The sequence below is a fragment of the Sturnira hondurensis genome, unplaced genomic scaffold (assembly GCF_014824575.4).
Source record: "Sturnira hondurensis isolate 20B ecotype Veracruz unplaced genomic scaffold, ASM1482457v3 Scaffold0004998, whole genome shotgun sequence".
Lineage (NCBI taxonomy): Eukaryota > Metazoa > Chordata > Mammalia > Chiroptera > Phyllostomidae > Sturnira > Sturnira hondurensis.
Genome location: NW_028077629.1, coordinates 7970293 through 7989617, shown reverse-complemented (window position 1 = coordinate 7989617; position 19325 = coordinate 7970293). Strand labels below are relative to the sequence as shown.

The 19325-nt window shown below is 39.6% G+C and overlaps 1 protein-coding gene across 7 annotated transcripts in view; it reads right to left on the bottom strand.

The window, feature by feature from the left end:
• The window catches only part of LOC118987065 (ATP binding cassette subfamily G member 2 (JR blood group)), a 278084-nt gene that overhangs the window by 171119 nt on the left and 87640 nt on the right, over positions 1–19325 (bottom strand). For 6 of the 7 annotated variants that reach the window (XM_037046136.1, XM_037046133.1, XM_037046132.1 and 3 more), the window contains one exon: positions 3500–3721. In XM_037046136.1, the coding sequence (XP_036902031.1) occupies positions 3500–3702 (203 nt within the window). In that variant the 5' untranslated portion in view covers positions 3703–3721. Of the gene's footprint in view, positions 1–3499; positions 3722–12413; positions 12444–19325 lie in introns of all 7 variants that reach the window. The other variant, XM_037046134.1, reaches the window with a different exon arrangement.

The window sequence follows — 19325 nt, the reverse complement described above, 5'->3', positions numbered from 1 at the left end:
GTGGGCAGGCTGCTTATATTAAAGAATAGGAGATTCATTGGGCAAATCAGTAATAATGTTAGAATAATGAGAGGCAGATTTGGTTTCTGGATTTTGAGATGTTTTACAAACATGGAAATGTAGAAGTAATCCTGGAGTATCAGATCAAAATTGGAACTCATGGGTTTTAATCTATGTACACAGGCATAAAAAGGTTTAGATGTGTGTGTACATGCGTACGTACATATGCTCCCTGCGTCTGTCCCCTGAGAAGGCCTAGGGGCTGTGACATTTCAACAGCCATGAGCATTCCAAACACCAGATCTTGCTTTGTAAATACAACACCCCACAGAAAGGAACATCAGCTCATTCCAGGTCTGAGGCGGGGTGAGCACCCAGTGAGTCTGGGTCCTCTGCTGTGCCAACAAAATACCCAAGAAGTGAAAGAATGAGTTTTAAAAAAATAACAAACCTCCCTTGAAAGGTCTTCCAGTGGCCAAATCAGAAACAATAGGAGTATCAAAATAAATAATGGTAATAATGCATTAGTATTGAGTGCTACTGGGTAAAATGTGACTCTATGAGTCTATGCTGATAGAAATAAATGAATGAAAGTGACGAATAAAGCTCTTTCCTCTTAGTAGAATGCAAACCAGTCCATATGAAAAAGGGAAATGAAAATAGAAATCACACTTTGGTAATGATCACAGTGATATTTATTCCTGATTCAGGCAAGAGACCTCAATGGGGACTGAAGTAGGTGGGTTCAGGTTTTATGAAGAATAGAGTTTGGAGTGATGTCAGAGTGACTTCCCTAATAATACTCCTTAATTACAAAGGGGAAATGGTGACATTGTGGTGAAGGCTGGCAGACACCAGTATGACAGGGTAATGAAGATGAACATCACTTAGGGCGAGACAGGAAAGTACCTGGTTGGATGAGACTAAGGAGACACGATGCAATGGTCAGTCTACTACGTGAAGAGCATGGTGACCTACGGCCCCCTTGGACCCACCACTGCACCTGTTATGAGGCTTTGCATCCCCTGGGCTGCTCCCAGACAATGACGGAGTGGTTATAGAGGAAAGGGCCCTTGTTTCTGGATGAAATACAGACTGGATGAATTAGGAATAATAGAGCACAGTATGGACAGCTCTCAAATGGTTCAGAAAAATGCTAATGACAATGAGTTCTCTAAAGAGATAAACTGACTAGCAAATGCAGTGAAATGTTTCCAGGTTTCCCACATGGGAAATTGGATAAAAGGGTTATGTTTCCACAAGTTTGAAATTATTTCAGAATAAATTATTAACTTAAGAACTCTCCAGACAGATTTCCCTGAAGATTATAGGATGTCCACATATCTACTGAAATAAAACACTTTTTCCCATAGATCTCCAGCATTAGTGAGGAAAAGCTGAAGTACTAGGTCTGGTCACAAACTAAGCATAACTGAATGATTCTTCATAAGGTAGTAAAATCTGAACCTTTTGAATTCTTATAGTCAGATTTTATCTTCTTCCCCTCACAAGGACATCGGGTTCTAATTACTTAGTTCTACAAATGAGATTATGAAATGTCCAGATGAAAAAAAATCAAGATATTCATGGGCTTTTGTGAAATATATATTATGGATAACCTTTCTCATTGAAGCCTAAACCTGAAATACGAATAAGCAAGACAATGCTGTTGCCCTACAAGACATCCTGGAGTAATCAGGTAGAAAGGTATGTAAGTGTCTAATCACTATGTTGTCCACCTAAAACTAATATAATAGTGTATGTCAACTCAATTAAAAACATAAAAATTACTTTTAAATGATTTGGCAGTTTTTATGAACACAGGAATATACAAAAAGATGAACTCATCTACTGCTGGAATGCATACCACTAAACCATAAAAACATTATGAAGCCTTGAGCATATGATAATTTTAATGTATTAAGTTACTCATCTACTAGTTTTAAAACATAAGCAAGAAAAATGTACACTTACCCAGTATGCATTTTAAATTCATTCACCCTGCACATATGCAAATTATCTGTTACCTTGCACTTAGTATACACTTCAAAGTGACTAACATTTTCTTGATGATATGTTTCACAAAAACCTTGTCAGCTCTCAAAAAGGTCAGTCAAATTTATTAGGCATTTAGCAAAAGATAAAATTTTGTATTTACCCTTTCTCTCCCTATTTTCTTAGTCAGTGGTTCTTAACCAATACAAGAGAGAAACAAGGAAGTAGGTATAAAAGACAGTATGTGTTGCTACATGAAGAAAATTTCATCTAATTCTACAGAGACCCTGATCTCACCACAGTCCAATCCTCTTAGGTGCCAGTGATTTCTTCCCCACCCACATGCTGCTCATTTCCTAGCCTTCTGGGAGCGGTTGGCTGCTACTAACATAAGAGAGACCACAGTCCAATAAAATGTACAAAGAAAACATGAGAAACAACTGATTGAACATAGGTTAGAGACAATACCTGGTGAAAGCTTTTATAACCACCCCTCCAGTCTCAGAGAGTTAGAAAAAGTGCTTGTTTTACCTAGGAATAGTTACTTCTCCTATCACACAAACTAACTAAACAAAACACACAGGCCCTGGTGTCTGAGCAAACCTAGATGCACTCCCTCCTCCACAGTGGGGGAAAATCAGGCTCAATTTTCTAGATACCAGGAGAACATGAACAATCCTAACAACTAGCATCTGTGAAAGAACAGAGAGACGTGGTTCCCAAGTAGGTTCTGTTCTCCCTTCCTCACGCTACAGCCCACTCCACCACCACGGGATGAATTCATTTCTGAAGGAAGGAAACAACAATCATAGTTTTGTGTGATTTGGGTCCTAAATCCTATTATGTTGGAGTTCCACTGTAAAACTTAATCTCAGCTAGAGTTTTCTTGTATTTAATTTGTTTCTGCTTGCCTGTACATGGGGAAGAGCACTAGATAAATTGTTGCAGGTGATAAATGAGTATGCAAACTGGCCACTCATTGGAAACAAATCTATTTGAAAACCAAAGTACTCTCACAGTATATTGTCATTTCAACCTCCTGACTCTTGCTTCTAGAACATAAAGTGCAGAAGCACCTAAAGTGTCTGGCTTATAACACAGGACAGATCTTTTATTTCACAGATTAGAAAACTGAAACTCAGAGATTACACTTGTATCCCCACAATCAGGAAGTTGTAAATCACACAGCCCGGCCTCTTTCCACTAAACCGCAGGGCTTACCCAGCAAAGGCTAAATGACATTATCAGTTATTCGGATTCTCAAACTAAAGGCGATGCACATGGTACAACCACTTTAAAAATAGTCTGTTCATTCTTTTACAGATTGTTTATACCTAACATGTGGTCCAACCATTTCCCTCCCAGCTGAGACGAAAGAAATGAATGTGTGTGTCTGTACAGACACCTACACAAGTTTCTCACCACCTTCACTTGTAAAATAGGCCACACCTGTTAAGTTCACGGTATGTCATTAAAGCTATTTAAACAAAATTTATGCACATACTTGATATTCATCAGTATTTCTTTCTCAGTTGTTTTCCTTCCAAGTAGAAAGCCACTCTTCACTTTTACTCGATAGCAGATGTTATGAAAACTTAACACAGCCCCTTCAGTAAATGTCTTCAGGTCACTGGGGGTCATCCTGGGGAGGCCGCTGGTGTTTGTATGTGACATTGGGATAAAAACTTGGTCATTCCCGGAAGACATCTGGAGAGCTTCTGCCCTTCTGTAGAGGGAAAAGCAACATATAAGTTGATCGTCTGGAAAATGAGATTGTACACATGAGTGAGCGGAACACTTAAAACAAGAGTGTTTTTGTAAATGCCCAGTTATAAAACTAAAAAGTCTTGAAGATAATGTATGGCCTGGTAAGTATAGTGCAATACTGTATTATATACTTGAAAGTTGCCTATAGTGGGTCTTGAGAGTTCTGATCACAAGAAGGAAAAAAACCTGTAACTGTGTAGTGGTAGATGTTAACTAGACTTATTGAGGGGATCATTTCACAATGTACAAAATTATTGAATCTTTATGTTGTACACCTGAAGCTAATGCTGCACATCAATTAAAAATCAGTAACCCTGGCTGGTGTGGCTCAGTGGCTTGAGCACCATTCTGTGAACCACAGTGTCACAATTTCAATTCCCAGTCAGAGCACGTGCCTGAGTTGTGGACCAGGTCCCCAGTAGGGGGTGTGCGAGAGGCAACCACACATTGATGTTTCTCTCCCTCTCTTTCTTTTTCCCTTCCCCTCTCTCCAAAAAATAAATAAAGTGTCTTTAAAAAAACTTTAAAAACAGTAAAAAGAATACAGATCTAAATCTCTTAGAAATAATGTAAAATACCTCATTAGTCATCTTTATATTGATTACACATTAAGTAAAAATATTTTGTATATATTGGGTTCAGTAAGATATATTATTAACATTTAAAAAGAACATGTCCACCTTAAACTTCCCTGCAATAAACAGCTCCATTTCCAATGAAAAGCCCATATCACAGGGATAAAGAAAACCTTGGTAGCCCTGGCTGGTGTAGCTCAGTGGATTGAGCACGGGCCTGCGAACCAGACGATCGCAGTTCGATTCCCAGTCAGGGCACATGATTGGGTTGCAGGCCAGTTTCCGACAGGGGCCAGTTCCCTGCAGGGGATGCACGAGAGGCAACCATACATTGATGTTTCCTTCCTCTCTCCTTCCCTTCCCCTCTAAAGATAAATAAATAAAATGTTTTAAAAATTTTTTTTAAAAAAGAAAACCTTGGAACTCCTAACACAGAGGCAGACACAACGCTGAATACATAAACTCTAGTTAGATATCAATTAAATATCAAATTAGTAAATAGAAACGATACTAAAATTACTCAAATCTCATGAAACAAGTATAGGATGAGTGGGAGTTAAACTTGTCTAGCTTGGAAAGCATATTATGATATGATCCAAGATCAGAGTCAGATTATATGACCACCAACCCCTTATTGTTTTTGATATTTGGGGGATAATTTTGGAGTTTATGACATAGGTATCACCAAAAAAGTCTTAGCCAGGTAATTAGGGACAAGAGAAATTTCTCTGAATTTGTACATCCAGGCTTTCCATCACTGTTTATATTGCTACTTCAATCAGCTATGAAGGTAAACTTTAAAAGAGTTTGAGAAGACATAATCACTTATTTAATGGGAGAACATATTTAAATTCTAGGTTTAGAATTAAGTATAAAAATTATTAAGAAAATGAAACCAATATTTAAGCAGTTAAAGAGCTTAAAATGAAACCTGAGTATTAAATTAATAAAGTTTAAAATGTTTCATTAAGGAAGTTACAAAAAGTCCTTTAAAAGATTTTACTAGGGTAAGAAATTGAGTTAACAGCTTGTGAATAGGTTTAAAACATAACTTCAATTAATATAGTTTTAATTTTTTTAAATCAAAGTAATCATGAAGAGGTGTCTCTCTTGCTATGATGGAGTAGCTGTTCAAACGCAATTATCCAACTCCCAGCCAACATAGAGGAATAGGTAGATACTGTGCCTCCTTGCACAACCAAAAGAAGGACAAGACAAATTAAAAAAAAAACAGAACGGAACTATCAGAAAATCAAACTGTATGGAATTCTGACAACCAAGGAGTTAAAGAAAACACATTCATCCAGACCTGTAGGAGGGGCAAAGCCAGGCAGCCAGGCAGAGTGGACCCATGGCAAGGCAGCAGCTGGTAGAGAATGTGGGCAGTCCCACATTCACATGTGGATAAACTTGGAGGAACAACTGGGGAGCCAGACAGACCATGCAACCCAGGGTTCCAGCACAGGAAAATAAAGCCTCAAAATCTCTGACTGAAAAAACCCGTGGAGGTTGCAGTAGCGGGAGAAACTCCCAGCTTCACAAGAGAGTTAGTTGGAGAGACCCACAGGGTCCAAGAATGTACAGAAAACCACCCACCTTGGAATCAGCACCAGAAGGGCTCAATTTGCTTGTGGGAGCAGGGGAAGTGACTGCAAACCAGCAGAGAGCTAAGCAAGTGGCACTGTACCCTCTTGTACCCCTCCCCAACATACAGCACCACAATGCAGTGACGTGGGTCACCCCTTTCCTGGCAATATCTAAGGCTCCACCCCTTTCTACAAAAGAGGCCCATGGAGGAAAAAAAAATGGCCCAAATGAAAGAACACACCAAATCTTCAGGAAAAAAACTAAGCTATGGAGAGATAGCCAACTGATCACATGCACAGTTCAAAACACTGCTAATCAGGACGCTCACAGAAATGGTTGAGTATGATCCCAAAAGAGAGGAAAACATGCAGGCTATGCAAAGTGAAATAAAGGAAAATGTACAGGGAACCAACAGTGGTGGGAAGGAAATCGGAACTTAAATCAATGGTTTGGAGCAGAAGGAAGAAATAAACCAGTTTTTTCATTCCGTTCAACGAGAACGGAATGAAAAAACAAGAATTCAAAAAAAAATGAGGAGAGGCGTACGAACCTCTGGGACAACTTTAAACGTTTCAACATCTGAATCATAGGGGTACCAGAAGGAGAAGAGGAAGAGCAACAAGTGGAAAAGTTATTTGAACAAATAATAAAGAACTTCCCCATTCTGGTAAAAGAAATAGACTTCCAGGAAGTCCAGGAAGCTCAGAGGGTCCCAAAAAAGTTGGACCCAAAGGAAGCACTCACCAAGGCACATCATAATTACATTACCCAAGATTGAAAATAAGGAGCCAATCTTAAAAGCAGCAAGAGAAAAGGAGACAGTTACCTATACAGGAGATCTCATAAGAGTATTGGATGATTTCTCAAAAGAAACCTTGCAGGAAAGAAGGATGGAAATATTCAAGTATTCAAGTCATGAAACACAAGGACCTACATCCAAGATTACTCTCTCCAGCAAAGCTATAATTTAGAATGGAAGGGCAGATAAAGTGCTTCCCAGATAAGGTCAAGTTAAAGGAGTTCATCATCACCAAACATTAGTACACGAAATGTTAAAAGAACTTGTCTAGGAAAAAGAAGATAAAAAGTATGAACAGTAAAATGACAACAAACACAATTATCAACAACCAAACCTAAAAAAAAAAAACAACTAGAACAGGAACAAAATCACAGAAATTGAGATCACATGGAGGGTTATCAATGGGGAGGGGGTAGAATAGGGGAAAGATACAGAGAATAAAATGAATAAAAGGTAAGTACAAAATAGACCTACCTAGGGGGAGGTAAAGAATAGTTTGGGAAATGGAGAAACCAAAGAACTTATATATGTGACCCATGGACATGAACTAAGGTGGGGGAATGCTGGTGGGAGAGGGTGTGCAGGACAGAGGGTAATAAAGTGGAGAAAAAAATGGGACAACTGTAACAGCAACATCAAAGAAACATATTTTTTTAAAAAAGAAAGTAAAGCCTGTAACCTTTCAGTAGAACAGAGCCGGAAATTGCCCGCTCCCATTTCTTAGGAAGTGTACTTTTCTTAATAAATTTCTCACTTGCTTTGCCTTAGAATATCTGTGTGGTCAGTCCAATTCTTTGTTCACCACCAACAACAACCCTGACCCCATCTTCATCTCAACATAACACTCTTTCTCAGATGGACAGCAGGGCCTTAGTAATTCATGAGTTATGAATCAACTCATTAGACAGGTATAACTGACACACACCATCCTGCTGATGCACATTATTCCAAAAAAACAAATTTTTTAAACTTCTAACAGGAAAATGGAACAAAGTATTATTCTAAGCTGAAACAAATAATACATACCACTGATTAGGAAATACAGAGAACACAATACCCCAGCACCATACTGACCTCAAAGTACTCGATCTCTAGTTAATACAGTGTACTGGGTTTAGATGACTCACTACAAGTAACTGCCTACAAGTAAACATTAATCCTCCTATGGGCAAAAGCTCTCTGGGCATAGATGTTGCTCTCATTGGATTAGCTATATATATATATATATACACATATATATATATATTAGCTAATATATATATTATATTACATATATTATATATATAGCTAATATATATATATTGCTAATATATATTGCTATACACACACACACACATACACACACCTATATATACCGCAAATCCCATCTAATGTCTTTATTACAAAATTCAGTTTCCCACCTTGCTGCTGTTTTCTTGCTTCCACTGTATCAGCTTGTCCTAAGTGGGTTTTTTTATCACTTTCTGTGCCCCTAGACCTAAATAAAGACTACAGATCCTTACATGAAAGAGGCATCCAAATGCTTCCCAACAAACTGAACCTGCTTACTTTGTCATCTGACCTGATTACATCTCTTGGCCAGCTGGAAGAGTCCTTTCAAACAGGATCAAGGGTCTTGGAATTAATGAGATTCTTTTCCCCTTTTCGGCTGCCCCTTTTTGGTGGTCTACCTATGTCCCTTCTCCCCTCTTCTTATTGCTTTGTAACTGATGAGAACTACTTTTACTTTTTGAAAAGTTCAAACAGTTTTCTTCTAGAGATGCTGATCGATCTATTATAAGAATGGTAACCTGCATTTAAAATGTTTTTCCCTCTGTATTTTGCTTTTACCATGCTCTTAATCTGCAAGTCCATTTGAAATGGAGTGCACAATACAATAAAAACTGCACATAGGTTAAGAAAAGGGGTACACAGGTTGATTCTGAAGTTCTCGGCAGACACCTGCCCACAGTGGAACTATTGCACATGCTGGTAGGAGCCTGGGCCTTCCTCTTACATGTTTTTTCTAGGGGTAACAATAGGAAGTGGGAAATTGCACACTGCCTCTAAGTCAAATGGACATGCTGTGCAAACCCATAGGTCCAACAATTTACTGGGCTAATGCCAAGAGGTTATAACCCTGACAAGAAGTTAGGGTTCACAAGTCATGTCAAGTGATTGCTATAAATTTTTTAACAAAGTAAAAGGATAGTATTAAATATTGTAAAGGAATAATTCAAAATCTGAATTTTAACTTCCATAAATTAACTCTTGCATTTTAAATGTCCTGTATTGATTAATGGGTTTTCACATTGCCCCTGATTTGACAGATCCACCCTGAAGGATCCAAGATTGACACTCTAGTCACGTCCAAAAACTGCTCAGCAATGGACAGTGTAGTCATACCACTGAAGTCTTTAGGCAGGGGAGCAATCTGTGTCTGGCACTTAAGGCCCCCACAACATTGGGGCAGAGTTACAGTGGTACTGAGGACAAGGTTGGTCAGACAGAGAGGAAGAGACCCATTATAGGTCTGTACAGTCATCGAGAAGCCACTGAGGCCTTTTAAGCAATATAGTTGCATGACACTAATTTTGTTTTTAGTAAAAAGACCACTCTAGCTACTGTGTGGCAACTCTGGAAGCAAGAGCCAGTCAGAAGGCTATATGTCAGGTGAGACATGCTTGGACTAGGTGATGAGATGTGGGATGTCGAAAGGTCAAGGGCTCAGCTCCAATGCAGTAGGTTTTAGATGTCTGTGAGATGCCCCAAAAGGAATACTTTTGGTTAAAAAACCACACCACACTCTTGGGATCTTCATTATGCAATAATTTATGCATTCCAATTTTAAAATAAATCGTATAGATGCAAATTCACTTGAGCTTCCTAGTGTGAAATGTTTTCTACCGGGCGTCAACAGATTTACACTGTCATACACAATTTTGATTTTGGTGACTGAAGGGAATTTCGAAAATCCATACTGATATTTGTCCTTGGTGTCCACAGCCCCATAACCTTTTCTCTTCTAGTGATGTTGCCCTCCCTGCTACCTCAGCCATGCATGCTCCCACCTTGGAATTGCAAATAAAGACCCTGTCTTCTTCCAAACCTTTCTTTCCCATCTTTCATTCACTTATTTTTTCCCATTCCCTCTATTTATGAGAGGCCAACTATATTAGGACTCCCTCTGCTTCTACCTTAGATTGAACCCCTGCTCATGTACTGCTTCTCATTCTCTCTTTCTTACTCAAGGAAGGACATCTCTCCAGTAATGTCCACCACCCTCACTTTTTTGTCCCAGGTATCAATTTTTCCTTCTCTATTGATTATAAAATTTCTGTAACATTTCAACCTATTCCCACGTCCCTTCTCTTATTAATATGGTATATAAATCCCACACTTTGACCACCACTTTGAGTCATTCTTTCCTTTCCATTGGCCTCCATGTCCTTTCCCTCCCATTCACTCTTAAACCCACTCCACTCAGGTCATCCTCATATCTAAACTACTCTAAACTGAATAAGGTGACAACCAAAGTGACATATCCTATGACCAATTATTTTTTTATTTTTTAAAATTATTGTTCAATTACAGTTGTCCCCCTTTTCCCCCATTACTCTCTCCTGCCCTATCCACTCCCCATCTCCCACATTCAATCCTCCCCCACCCATTGTCTTTGTCCATGGATCCTTTATACACGTTCCTTGACTTGCCCCTTCCCCTTCTTTCCCCTATTATTCCCCTCCTCCTCCCCTCTGGTCACTGTCAGTCCATGTCTCTGGTTCTATTTTGCTCACTTTTTTGTTTTGTTCATTAGGTTCCACTTAAGGTGAGATCATATATTTGTCTTTCACCACCTGGCTTATTTCACTTAGTAGAATACTTTCCAGTTCCATCTATGCTGTCACACAGGGTAGGAGTTCCTTCTTTCTTTCTGCTGCATAGTGTTCCATTGTGTAAATGTATCACAGTTTTTTGATCCACTTATTTACTGATGGGCACTTAGGTTGCTTCCAACACTTGGCTATTGTCAATTGTGCTGCTATGAGCATTGGGGTGCATAGATTCGTCTGAATTGGTGTTTCAGGATTCTTAGGGTATAATCTCAGCAGTGGAATTGCCTGGTCAAAAGGCAATTCCATTTTTAGATTTTTGAGGAAATTCCATACTGTTTTCCACAGTGGCTTCACCAGTCTGCATTACCACCAACAGTGCACTAGGGTTCCCTTTTGTCCACAACCTTGCCAGCACTTGTTGTAAGTTGATTTGTTTGTAATGGCTGTTCTGACCATTGTCAAGTGGTATCTTATTGTGGTTTTAATTTGCATCTCTCTGATGGCTAGTGATGTTGAACATCTTTTCATATGTCTCTGGGCCCTCTATACGTCCTCCTTGGAGAATTGTCTGTTCAGGTACTTTGGCCATTTTTTAGTTGGATTGTTTGTCTTCCTGCTGTGGAGTTGTGTGAGTTCTTTACATATTTTGGAGCTCAAACTCTTGTCCAAGGTATCCTTGGCAAATATATTTTTCCCATATGGTTGGTTCCCTTTTCATTTTGTTGATGTTTTCTTTAGCTATGCAGAAGCTTTTTCAATTTTTTAAAAAGATTTTATTTCTTTATCTTAGAGGGAAAAGGAAGGAGAGAGAGAGAGAGAAATATCAGTGTATGGTTGCCTCCTGTGCATTCCCTGCTGGGAACTGGCCTGCAACCCAGGCATGTGCCCTGACTGGGAATCAAACTGCGATCATGTGGTTCACAGGCCCGCACTGAGCTACACCAGCCAGGGCTTAGAAGCTTTTTTATTTGATGTAGTCCCACTTGTTTATTCTTTCCTTTATATCCCTTGCTCTAGGGGACATATCAGTGAGAATATTGCTATATGGAATATCTGAAATTTTCCTGCCTATTTTCTCCCCAGTGACCAATTTTTTAAATTAAAATACAATTCACAGACCATAATATCCACCCTTTTAATATGTGGGCAATTAAGTGGTTTCTTCCATATTAATGATCAATTGTAAGTCCTCATCTTAGGCAAACTATCAGCAACACTCACAAAGTAGAATATTCCTTCCTAGAAATGTTTTCTTCCCTTTGACTTCAGGACACATCAGGATGTTCAGCTTGGGACATATACTGCATTTTGCGATGTATAATGTCCATCTATGTTTTTGACCCACACTTTCAGGAAAAAGAGCTTTTGTTTTAATTTTTTAATTCAATTATTTATTTATTTATATTTAGATATTTGTTTTTTATATTTTAAAGGAATTTTAGCGTTTATTTTTAACACATTATGGTACAAAGAAATTTTATGAACAAATAATTACAAAACACAAGAACAGATACATGGTATTTCAGGTACTACCCATGTATACTATGCACTCTTACTTTTCCCTAAAAAATTTAGGCAAAAAAGTACACTTTATACACGGTGGAATATGATACTTTTTAGACATTCAAGCAGAGGTGAAGCAGATGGTTGGATGGTCTAGTGTTCATAGGAGAGCTCCTAGAGAGCCACAAAGATGGTGTTAAGGCCTTGTAACTGGGCAGGGTCAGAAGGGAAGTGAGTGTTGAAATACTACACTGAAGCCTAACCATTGTATCCAACTGAAGGAATCTGACTTCCTGAAATCACTTATATGCCTCCTAGAGAACTTAATCATCATAAATGTCCCCAGAAGCAATCAGGAAAATTGACTCTTACCACCTGAGATGAAGATAAGCAGGCACACGCCTAAAATAAGAAGGGAAAAAAAACTGTCACAATACTATGATATTGGAATTCAGGTCAAAGTGGTGGTGTAAATAAACATGGCTCACCTCCTTGCACAATCACATCAAATTACAACTAAACTATACAACAACCATCATTTATACCTGTCAGAAATCCAGCTGAATAGAACCTTACAATTATGGAATTAAAGAAATCACCTAAGGAATAAAGGAGAAACTATACTGAGGCTGGAAGGAGGCACTGAGAAGGTGGAACAGGCTGGTCTAACACCCACATGTGGCAGATAAAAATCAGGATGGACATCTGAGGGGTGAGGCACCCACCCTAGGGTTCCAGTGCCATGAAGAGCAGTCCCCATAACTTCTGGCTGTAAATAACATGGGGATTGAGGCTGCGGAATGAGGAAACTGCTGGAGTCACAGGCAATTCCTCTTAAAGGGCCCATGCATAGTCTTAACTTGGACTGACTCTTTTTGGGCTCCATCATGAGGGCAACAGATGAAAAGACACCAGAGACATATGGGGGATAACTGAATTGTCTGAATTCAGGGCAAAAGTTGGGGGACAGTTTTATCCCAGAAAGAAATGCTGGCCAAAGCCATTGTTCCCCTTCTAAACCCTACCACCACAGAGCCAGCAGGCAGGTGCCATATCTTAGATTCAATCAATGTGGCTCACACTGTTTACCATACCTCAGTGATTCCCTGAGGCCATGCCCCACCCAATGTTCAGGCCCACTAACGTGTTTCCAATGGCTTTTCCATATAGATGACCCATGCTAAGTTCTCTCAAACAAGCAGAATCTGGCTTCAACAAGTCCCATACTTTTTTCTAAGTAGCCCCAGGCCTGACACTAGCAGTAGCCAGTCTTAATTCACAGCTTGGACTCGCCTAGGCACCTCCAAGGCCAGCAAAAGTAGCATCCATCTGCAGATTGCTTTGAAGCTTACACTGTGTGAACTCAGACAGAACACAATCAGTGGCTGAGCTTGGATATGCCAACATCAAGCAATGCTCAAATATAACAGGAGGGTGTACACAATCCACAAAGTGGCCATACCTTGAGTACCCAGCTTGGGCAATAGGGGAAGCAGTGCCACTGCACTCTGCAGGACACCTACTACATTAGGCTATTCTACCAAGCCTGGAGATGTAGCATCTCTACCTAATACATAGAAACAAACACAGAGAGGCTGCCAAAATGAGGAGACTAAAAAAAGTCCCAAATAAAAGAACAGAACAAAACTCTAGAAAAAGAACTAAATAAAATGATGACAAGCAATCTACTAGATGGGGAGTTCAAAACACTTGTTATAAGGATGCTCAAGGAAATTAATGAGGACTTCCGGCCAAGATGGAGGTGTAGGTGGAAACACTGTGCCTCCTTGCATAACCAAATTTAAGGACAACAAAGATTTGGAAACAAAAACACAACCAAAACAGACAGAAAATTGAACTGTACTGAAGTCCAACAACAATGAACCATTCATCCAGACCGGTAAGAGAGGCAGAGTTGGTGGCCAGCAGAGAGGGGTCGAGGCAGGATAAAGGAACCGGACCAACCCAGGCACACAGGCAGCGGTTGGCAGATCCTAGGCATGGGGTAGGAATGGGAAGACCCAGTGAGGGTGCAAGGCAGCTGACTGACCACGGTCAGACATTCACATGCAGATAAACCGCGTGAAAAAATGGACAGCGAGACACACCACACAATGCAGGGCCCCAGTGCCGAGAAATAAAGCCTAAAAGCACCAACTGAAAAAACTTTCAGGGGTTGAGGTTCCAGGAGAGGCTCCCAGCCTCATAGGAGGAGAGTTCATTGGAGAGACCCACAGAGTCCTAGAACGTACACAAACCCACTTACCCGGGAACGAGCACCAGAAGGGCCCAATTTGCTTGTGGGAAACAGCAGAGGGGACCGAAATCTGAGAACAGAACAAACGCCATCACTCCCTCTCTGACCCCATCCCCTGTCACAACCCAGCGACTGGGTTGAACCACCCTGGTGAACACCTAAGCTTTCACCCATCATAACAGGCATGAACAGACCAAAATATTATGGCTCAAGCAGAACAACTCAAAACCCCAGAGCCAATACTTCTAAGCGACCAAGAGATAGCCAACCTATCAGATGCACAGTTCAAATTACTGGTGATCAAGATGCTCACAGAACTGGTTGATTTTAGTCACAAATTAGATTAAAAAATAAAGGCTACACTAAGTGAAATGAAGCAAAATGCACAAGGAACCAACAGTGGTGGGAAGAAAACTGGGACTCAAATCAATGGAGTGGACGAGAAGGAAGAAAGAAACAACCAAACAGAAAAGAAGGAAGAAACAAGAATTCAAAAAAAGAGGAGAGGCTTAGGAACCCCCGGGACATCTTTAAATGTTCCAAATTATAGGGGTACCAGAAGGGGAAGAGGAAGAACAACAAGTGGAAAAGTTATTTGAACAAATAATAAAGGAGAACTTCCCCAATCTGGCAAAGGAAATAGACTTTCAGGAAGTCCAGGAAGCTCAGAGAGTCCCAAAGAAGTTGAACCCAAGGAGGAACACACCAGGGCACATCATAATTACATTAGCCAAGATTAAAATGAAGGAGAGAATTCTAGAAGCAGCAAAAGACAAGGGGACAGTCACCTACAAAGGAGTGCCCATAAGACTGTCAGTTGATTTCTCAAGAGAGACCTTACAGGCAAGAAAGGGCTGGAAAGAAGTATTCCAAGTCATGAAAGGCAAGGACCTACATCCAAGATTGCTCTATCCAGCAAAGCTTTCATTTAGAATGGAAGGGCAGATAAAGTGCTTCTCAGATAAGGTCAAGTTCAAAGAGTCCATCATCACCAAGCCCTTATTATATGAAAAGTTAAAGGAATTTATCTAAGAAAAAGAAGATAGAAATATGAACAATATGAACAGTAAAAAGACAGCAAACTCACAGTTATTAACAACCACACCTAAAACAAAAGCAAACTAAGAGACAGCTTGATCAGGAGCAGAACCACAGAAATGAAGATCACATGGAGGGTTCGCAACAGGAGAGTGGGAGGAGGAAAAGGGGGGAGAAAGTACAGAGAATAAGTAGCATAGATAGTAGATAGAAAATAGACAGGGGGAAGGGCAAGAATAGTATGGAAAATGTAGAAGCTAAAGAACTTGTGACACATGGACATGAACTAAAGGTGGGGAATGGGGGTAGGGTGTGTGCAGGGTGGAGGGGAATGAAGGGGGAGAATCAGATAACTCTAATGGCATACTCAATAAAATATATTTTTTAAAAAAGAAAGTTAATGAGGAACTCAAAAGCACTAAAAAAATGAAACAGTCAGAAATGAAGGTTGCACTGAAATAAAGAACAATTTACAGGGAATCAATAATAGAGTGAATGAAGCCAGAATCAAATCAGGAATTTGGAATATAAGGAAGGAAAAAACAACCAATTAGAACAGCAAGAAGAAAAACTATCGAAAAAATAAGGGTAGTGTAGGGTGCCTCTGGGACAACTTCAAGTGTAACAACATTTGCATTATGGGGATGCCAGAAGGAGGACAGAGAGCAAGAAATTGGAAATCTATTTGAAAAAATGGCAGAAAAATTTCCTCATTTAGTAAAGAAAATAGACATATAAGTTCAGGAAGTGAAGAGAATCCCAAACAAAATGAACCCAAAGGGGTCCACACTAAGTCACATCATAATTAAAATGTCAAAGATTAAATAAATACAAAGAGAGAATCTTAAAAGCAGCAGGAAAAAAGCATTAGTTATTTCTAAGGGAACTCACATAAGACTGTCAGATTTCTCAAAAGAAACTTCGAAGACTAGAAGGGATTGGCAAGAAATATTCAAAGTGATGAAAAGCAAGGACCACAAACAAGATTATTCTAAGCAGCAAAGCTATCATTTAAAATTCAAGGACAGATCAAGAGCTTCCCAGATAAGAAAAAGCTAAAGGAGTTCATCACCACCAAACCAATATTATATAAAATGTTAAAGGATCTTCTTTAAGAAAAAGAAGAAAATAAAAATATGAACATTAACAGGGCAATAAATGCATACCTATCAACAATTGATTCTAAAAAACAAAAAAGCATAACAGAAACATAATCATAGATACAGAGAACAACATTTTGGTGGGTGTGGGGGATGGACAAAAAAGGTAAAGGGATCGAGAAGCACAAATTGGTAGTTGCAGAATAGTCATAGGGATGTAAAGGACAGCTAGGGAATAGAGTAGTCAAAGAACATATATGCAATGATCACGGACATGGAAAACAGTATGGGGACTGCCTGAGGGAGTGGGACTGGGTATAGGAGGGCGAAGGAGGAAAAACTGGAACAATTATAATATCATAAATAATAATATATATATTTGAGAAATTGTGACATTTCCCATCTATTTTCCTAAAGGCTCATTTATCTTTCCTAAAAACCATCTGTTTTCCCATAAGTGCCCTTCTCCCATTCCCTTCTCTCGGCTTGAAGCTCCAAAGTCTAATGCCTCTCTTCCCACGTGATTAAATCTAATCTGTCTGTTACTTGCTAATCTGCCTTTCACCAACTTCATTTGCAGGCCTCCAATCACAACCTACAAGAGCAGAGAAAGAGTTTTCTCTCCCCTACACTATAACTAGAGAAGCACTTCAAGACTGAATAAGCCAGGTGGTGAAAGACAAATACCATATGATATCTCTGTTAACAGGAATCTAAACAACAAAACAAACAAGCAAGCAAAATATGACCAAAGACACTGAAATACAGAACAGGCTGACAGGGACCAGAGGGGAGAGGGGAGAATCTCAGGGGAAAAGGGGAAGGTCTCACATGAACAAGTATAAAGGACACATGGACAATAACTAAGGTGGGGGGCAGAAATGGGAGGGAAGTGGGGAGCACTGGGGGGGCAGGGCTGGGAATGTAAGACAGAAAACTGTACTTGAACAAGAATTAAATAAAAATAAAAATTTAAAAAAAAAAGACTGAATGACCCATGTGGCTGTGTTTACATTTGTGAAGGCTAGGCATAATAAGCAAGAGATAACTTGACAAAGTTAAAAAATTAACAACTCTCTTTACTCCCACAAATTACAAAACAAAGCGCCTCTTTTATAGATTGTACTCTGGTTCCTTAGATGAAAAAAAGTCTCTAAGTAAAGGCCCAAGGAAGTGATTCTTGTATAAATCAGTTCAATATAATCGGGGGTCGGACTGACTACCTGTGCTTCTTTCTACATTCTCTGCCTACATTCAGGGAGAAGTAAAATATCCCTGTCCTCTAGACACTATCAAAATTTATGACAGAGACCTTATTAACCAAGATAGAAATTGGGAGGGCTTGTGGAAGGAGCTCTCACACTCTACGTCAGTAGTAAAAAGCCCCACAGGAAGAAATCTATTGTTAAAACAAAGTTATTTGATTATAACAGTCCTCCCCACTTAACTTCTTCTCTAAAATAGAACTTTCTCCCTCCTACTCTATTCTTGTCTGTGGCTCACCATGACCACATAAACCAGATTGCAATCTTTTTCTTTTCCTAAATAAGCCTTTTTGATACCTCACTGATTTTTTGTTTACAGTCAGCAAAGCACAGCAACTACTCAGCATTTGAAATGTAGTCATGATTTTTTAAAATATTACTTATTTTCAATTCACTTGAATTTAAACAGCCACATGTGACTAATGGTTACAATATTGACTGATACAGGTCCGAACTGTGTATTATTAAAACATATTTTTTTCATTTCTGGATTACTTTATGAATAAGCAATCTTATAACTCCATAAAAGTCACATATAGTTGTTTAAAATAATGTAAATGAGCCAGAGCTGCCAACCCAGAGAAACTGCCTTACACAACTCACTCCTCACACTGGTGGACTACCGACAGGGCAAAATGACCTTTCACACCAAGCCTAAAGCAGTGTTGTATGACAAAAAAAGAGGCGGCGAGGAGGTTCTGTGGAAACTAACCTCACAAAGTGATCTACTCATTCATTCCCTCCTGGGCAGGTCAGGGTGGGCCACCACGCTCCAGCCCTGTAACTTGTTTAGTGAAGGGTTTTAAAGCAGCCCTGTCCTCTGTTCTTGTGCGTCTAGGTTAACACACTTTTGAAATAACAGAAGTAACACCCCTCAGAGGAGACTTAACCCTCAAGGGAGTATATGATCTTGTTAACTATCTTTTTTTAAATTTAATTCTTGTTTAAGTACAGTTTTCTGTCTTATATTCCCAGCTCTGACCCCTACCCAGTGCTCCCCACCTCCCTCCCATTTCCACCCCCACCTTAGTTATTGTCCATGTGTCCTTTATACTTGTTCATCTTGTTAACTATCTTGTAATCCAACCCCTGCTTGCTTTCTTCCATCTTTCCCTCCTTAATTTCACATCTATTAAACAAGCTGTAAAACACTTATTCTCCAGGGCATTTGAGATCTCATTCTCTGACATGTTGTAAGATTGGCTCCAATAAACTCATAAAAATTCTCTACATGTTTGGACTTTCCTAATGTTGACAATTGTAATCCAAATAACTGTAAAGTTAACAGGAAAACAGACATGAGCATCTTCTTAGGAAAAATGGCCTGATACCTAATTTGCGGAGTTCCCAGCAGCCTTACCAGCCAGTGTGCAGAAAGGGAATGAGAAGTACCATGCGTGAGGCTGGACATGGGCAACTTCACCCACAACTCTGAGTGTTGTGTGTTCAAAACAAAGAGTATTGATGTTGTCTACACCGCATCCAAAAACAAACAGGTCTATATCAGGACCCTAACAAAGAACTGCATCATGCTCATTGACAGCACACTGTAGCAAGCTGCAACAAAACCCACTATGCACTACCCCTGGGCCACAATGGGTGGCAAAACTGACTCCTAAGAAAG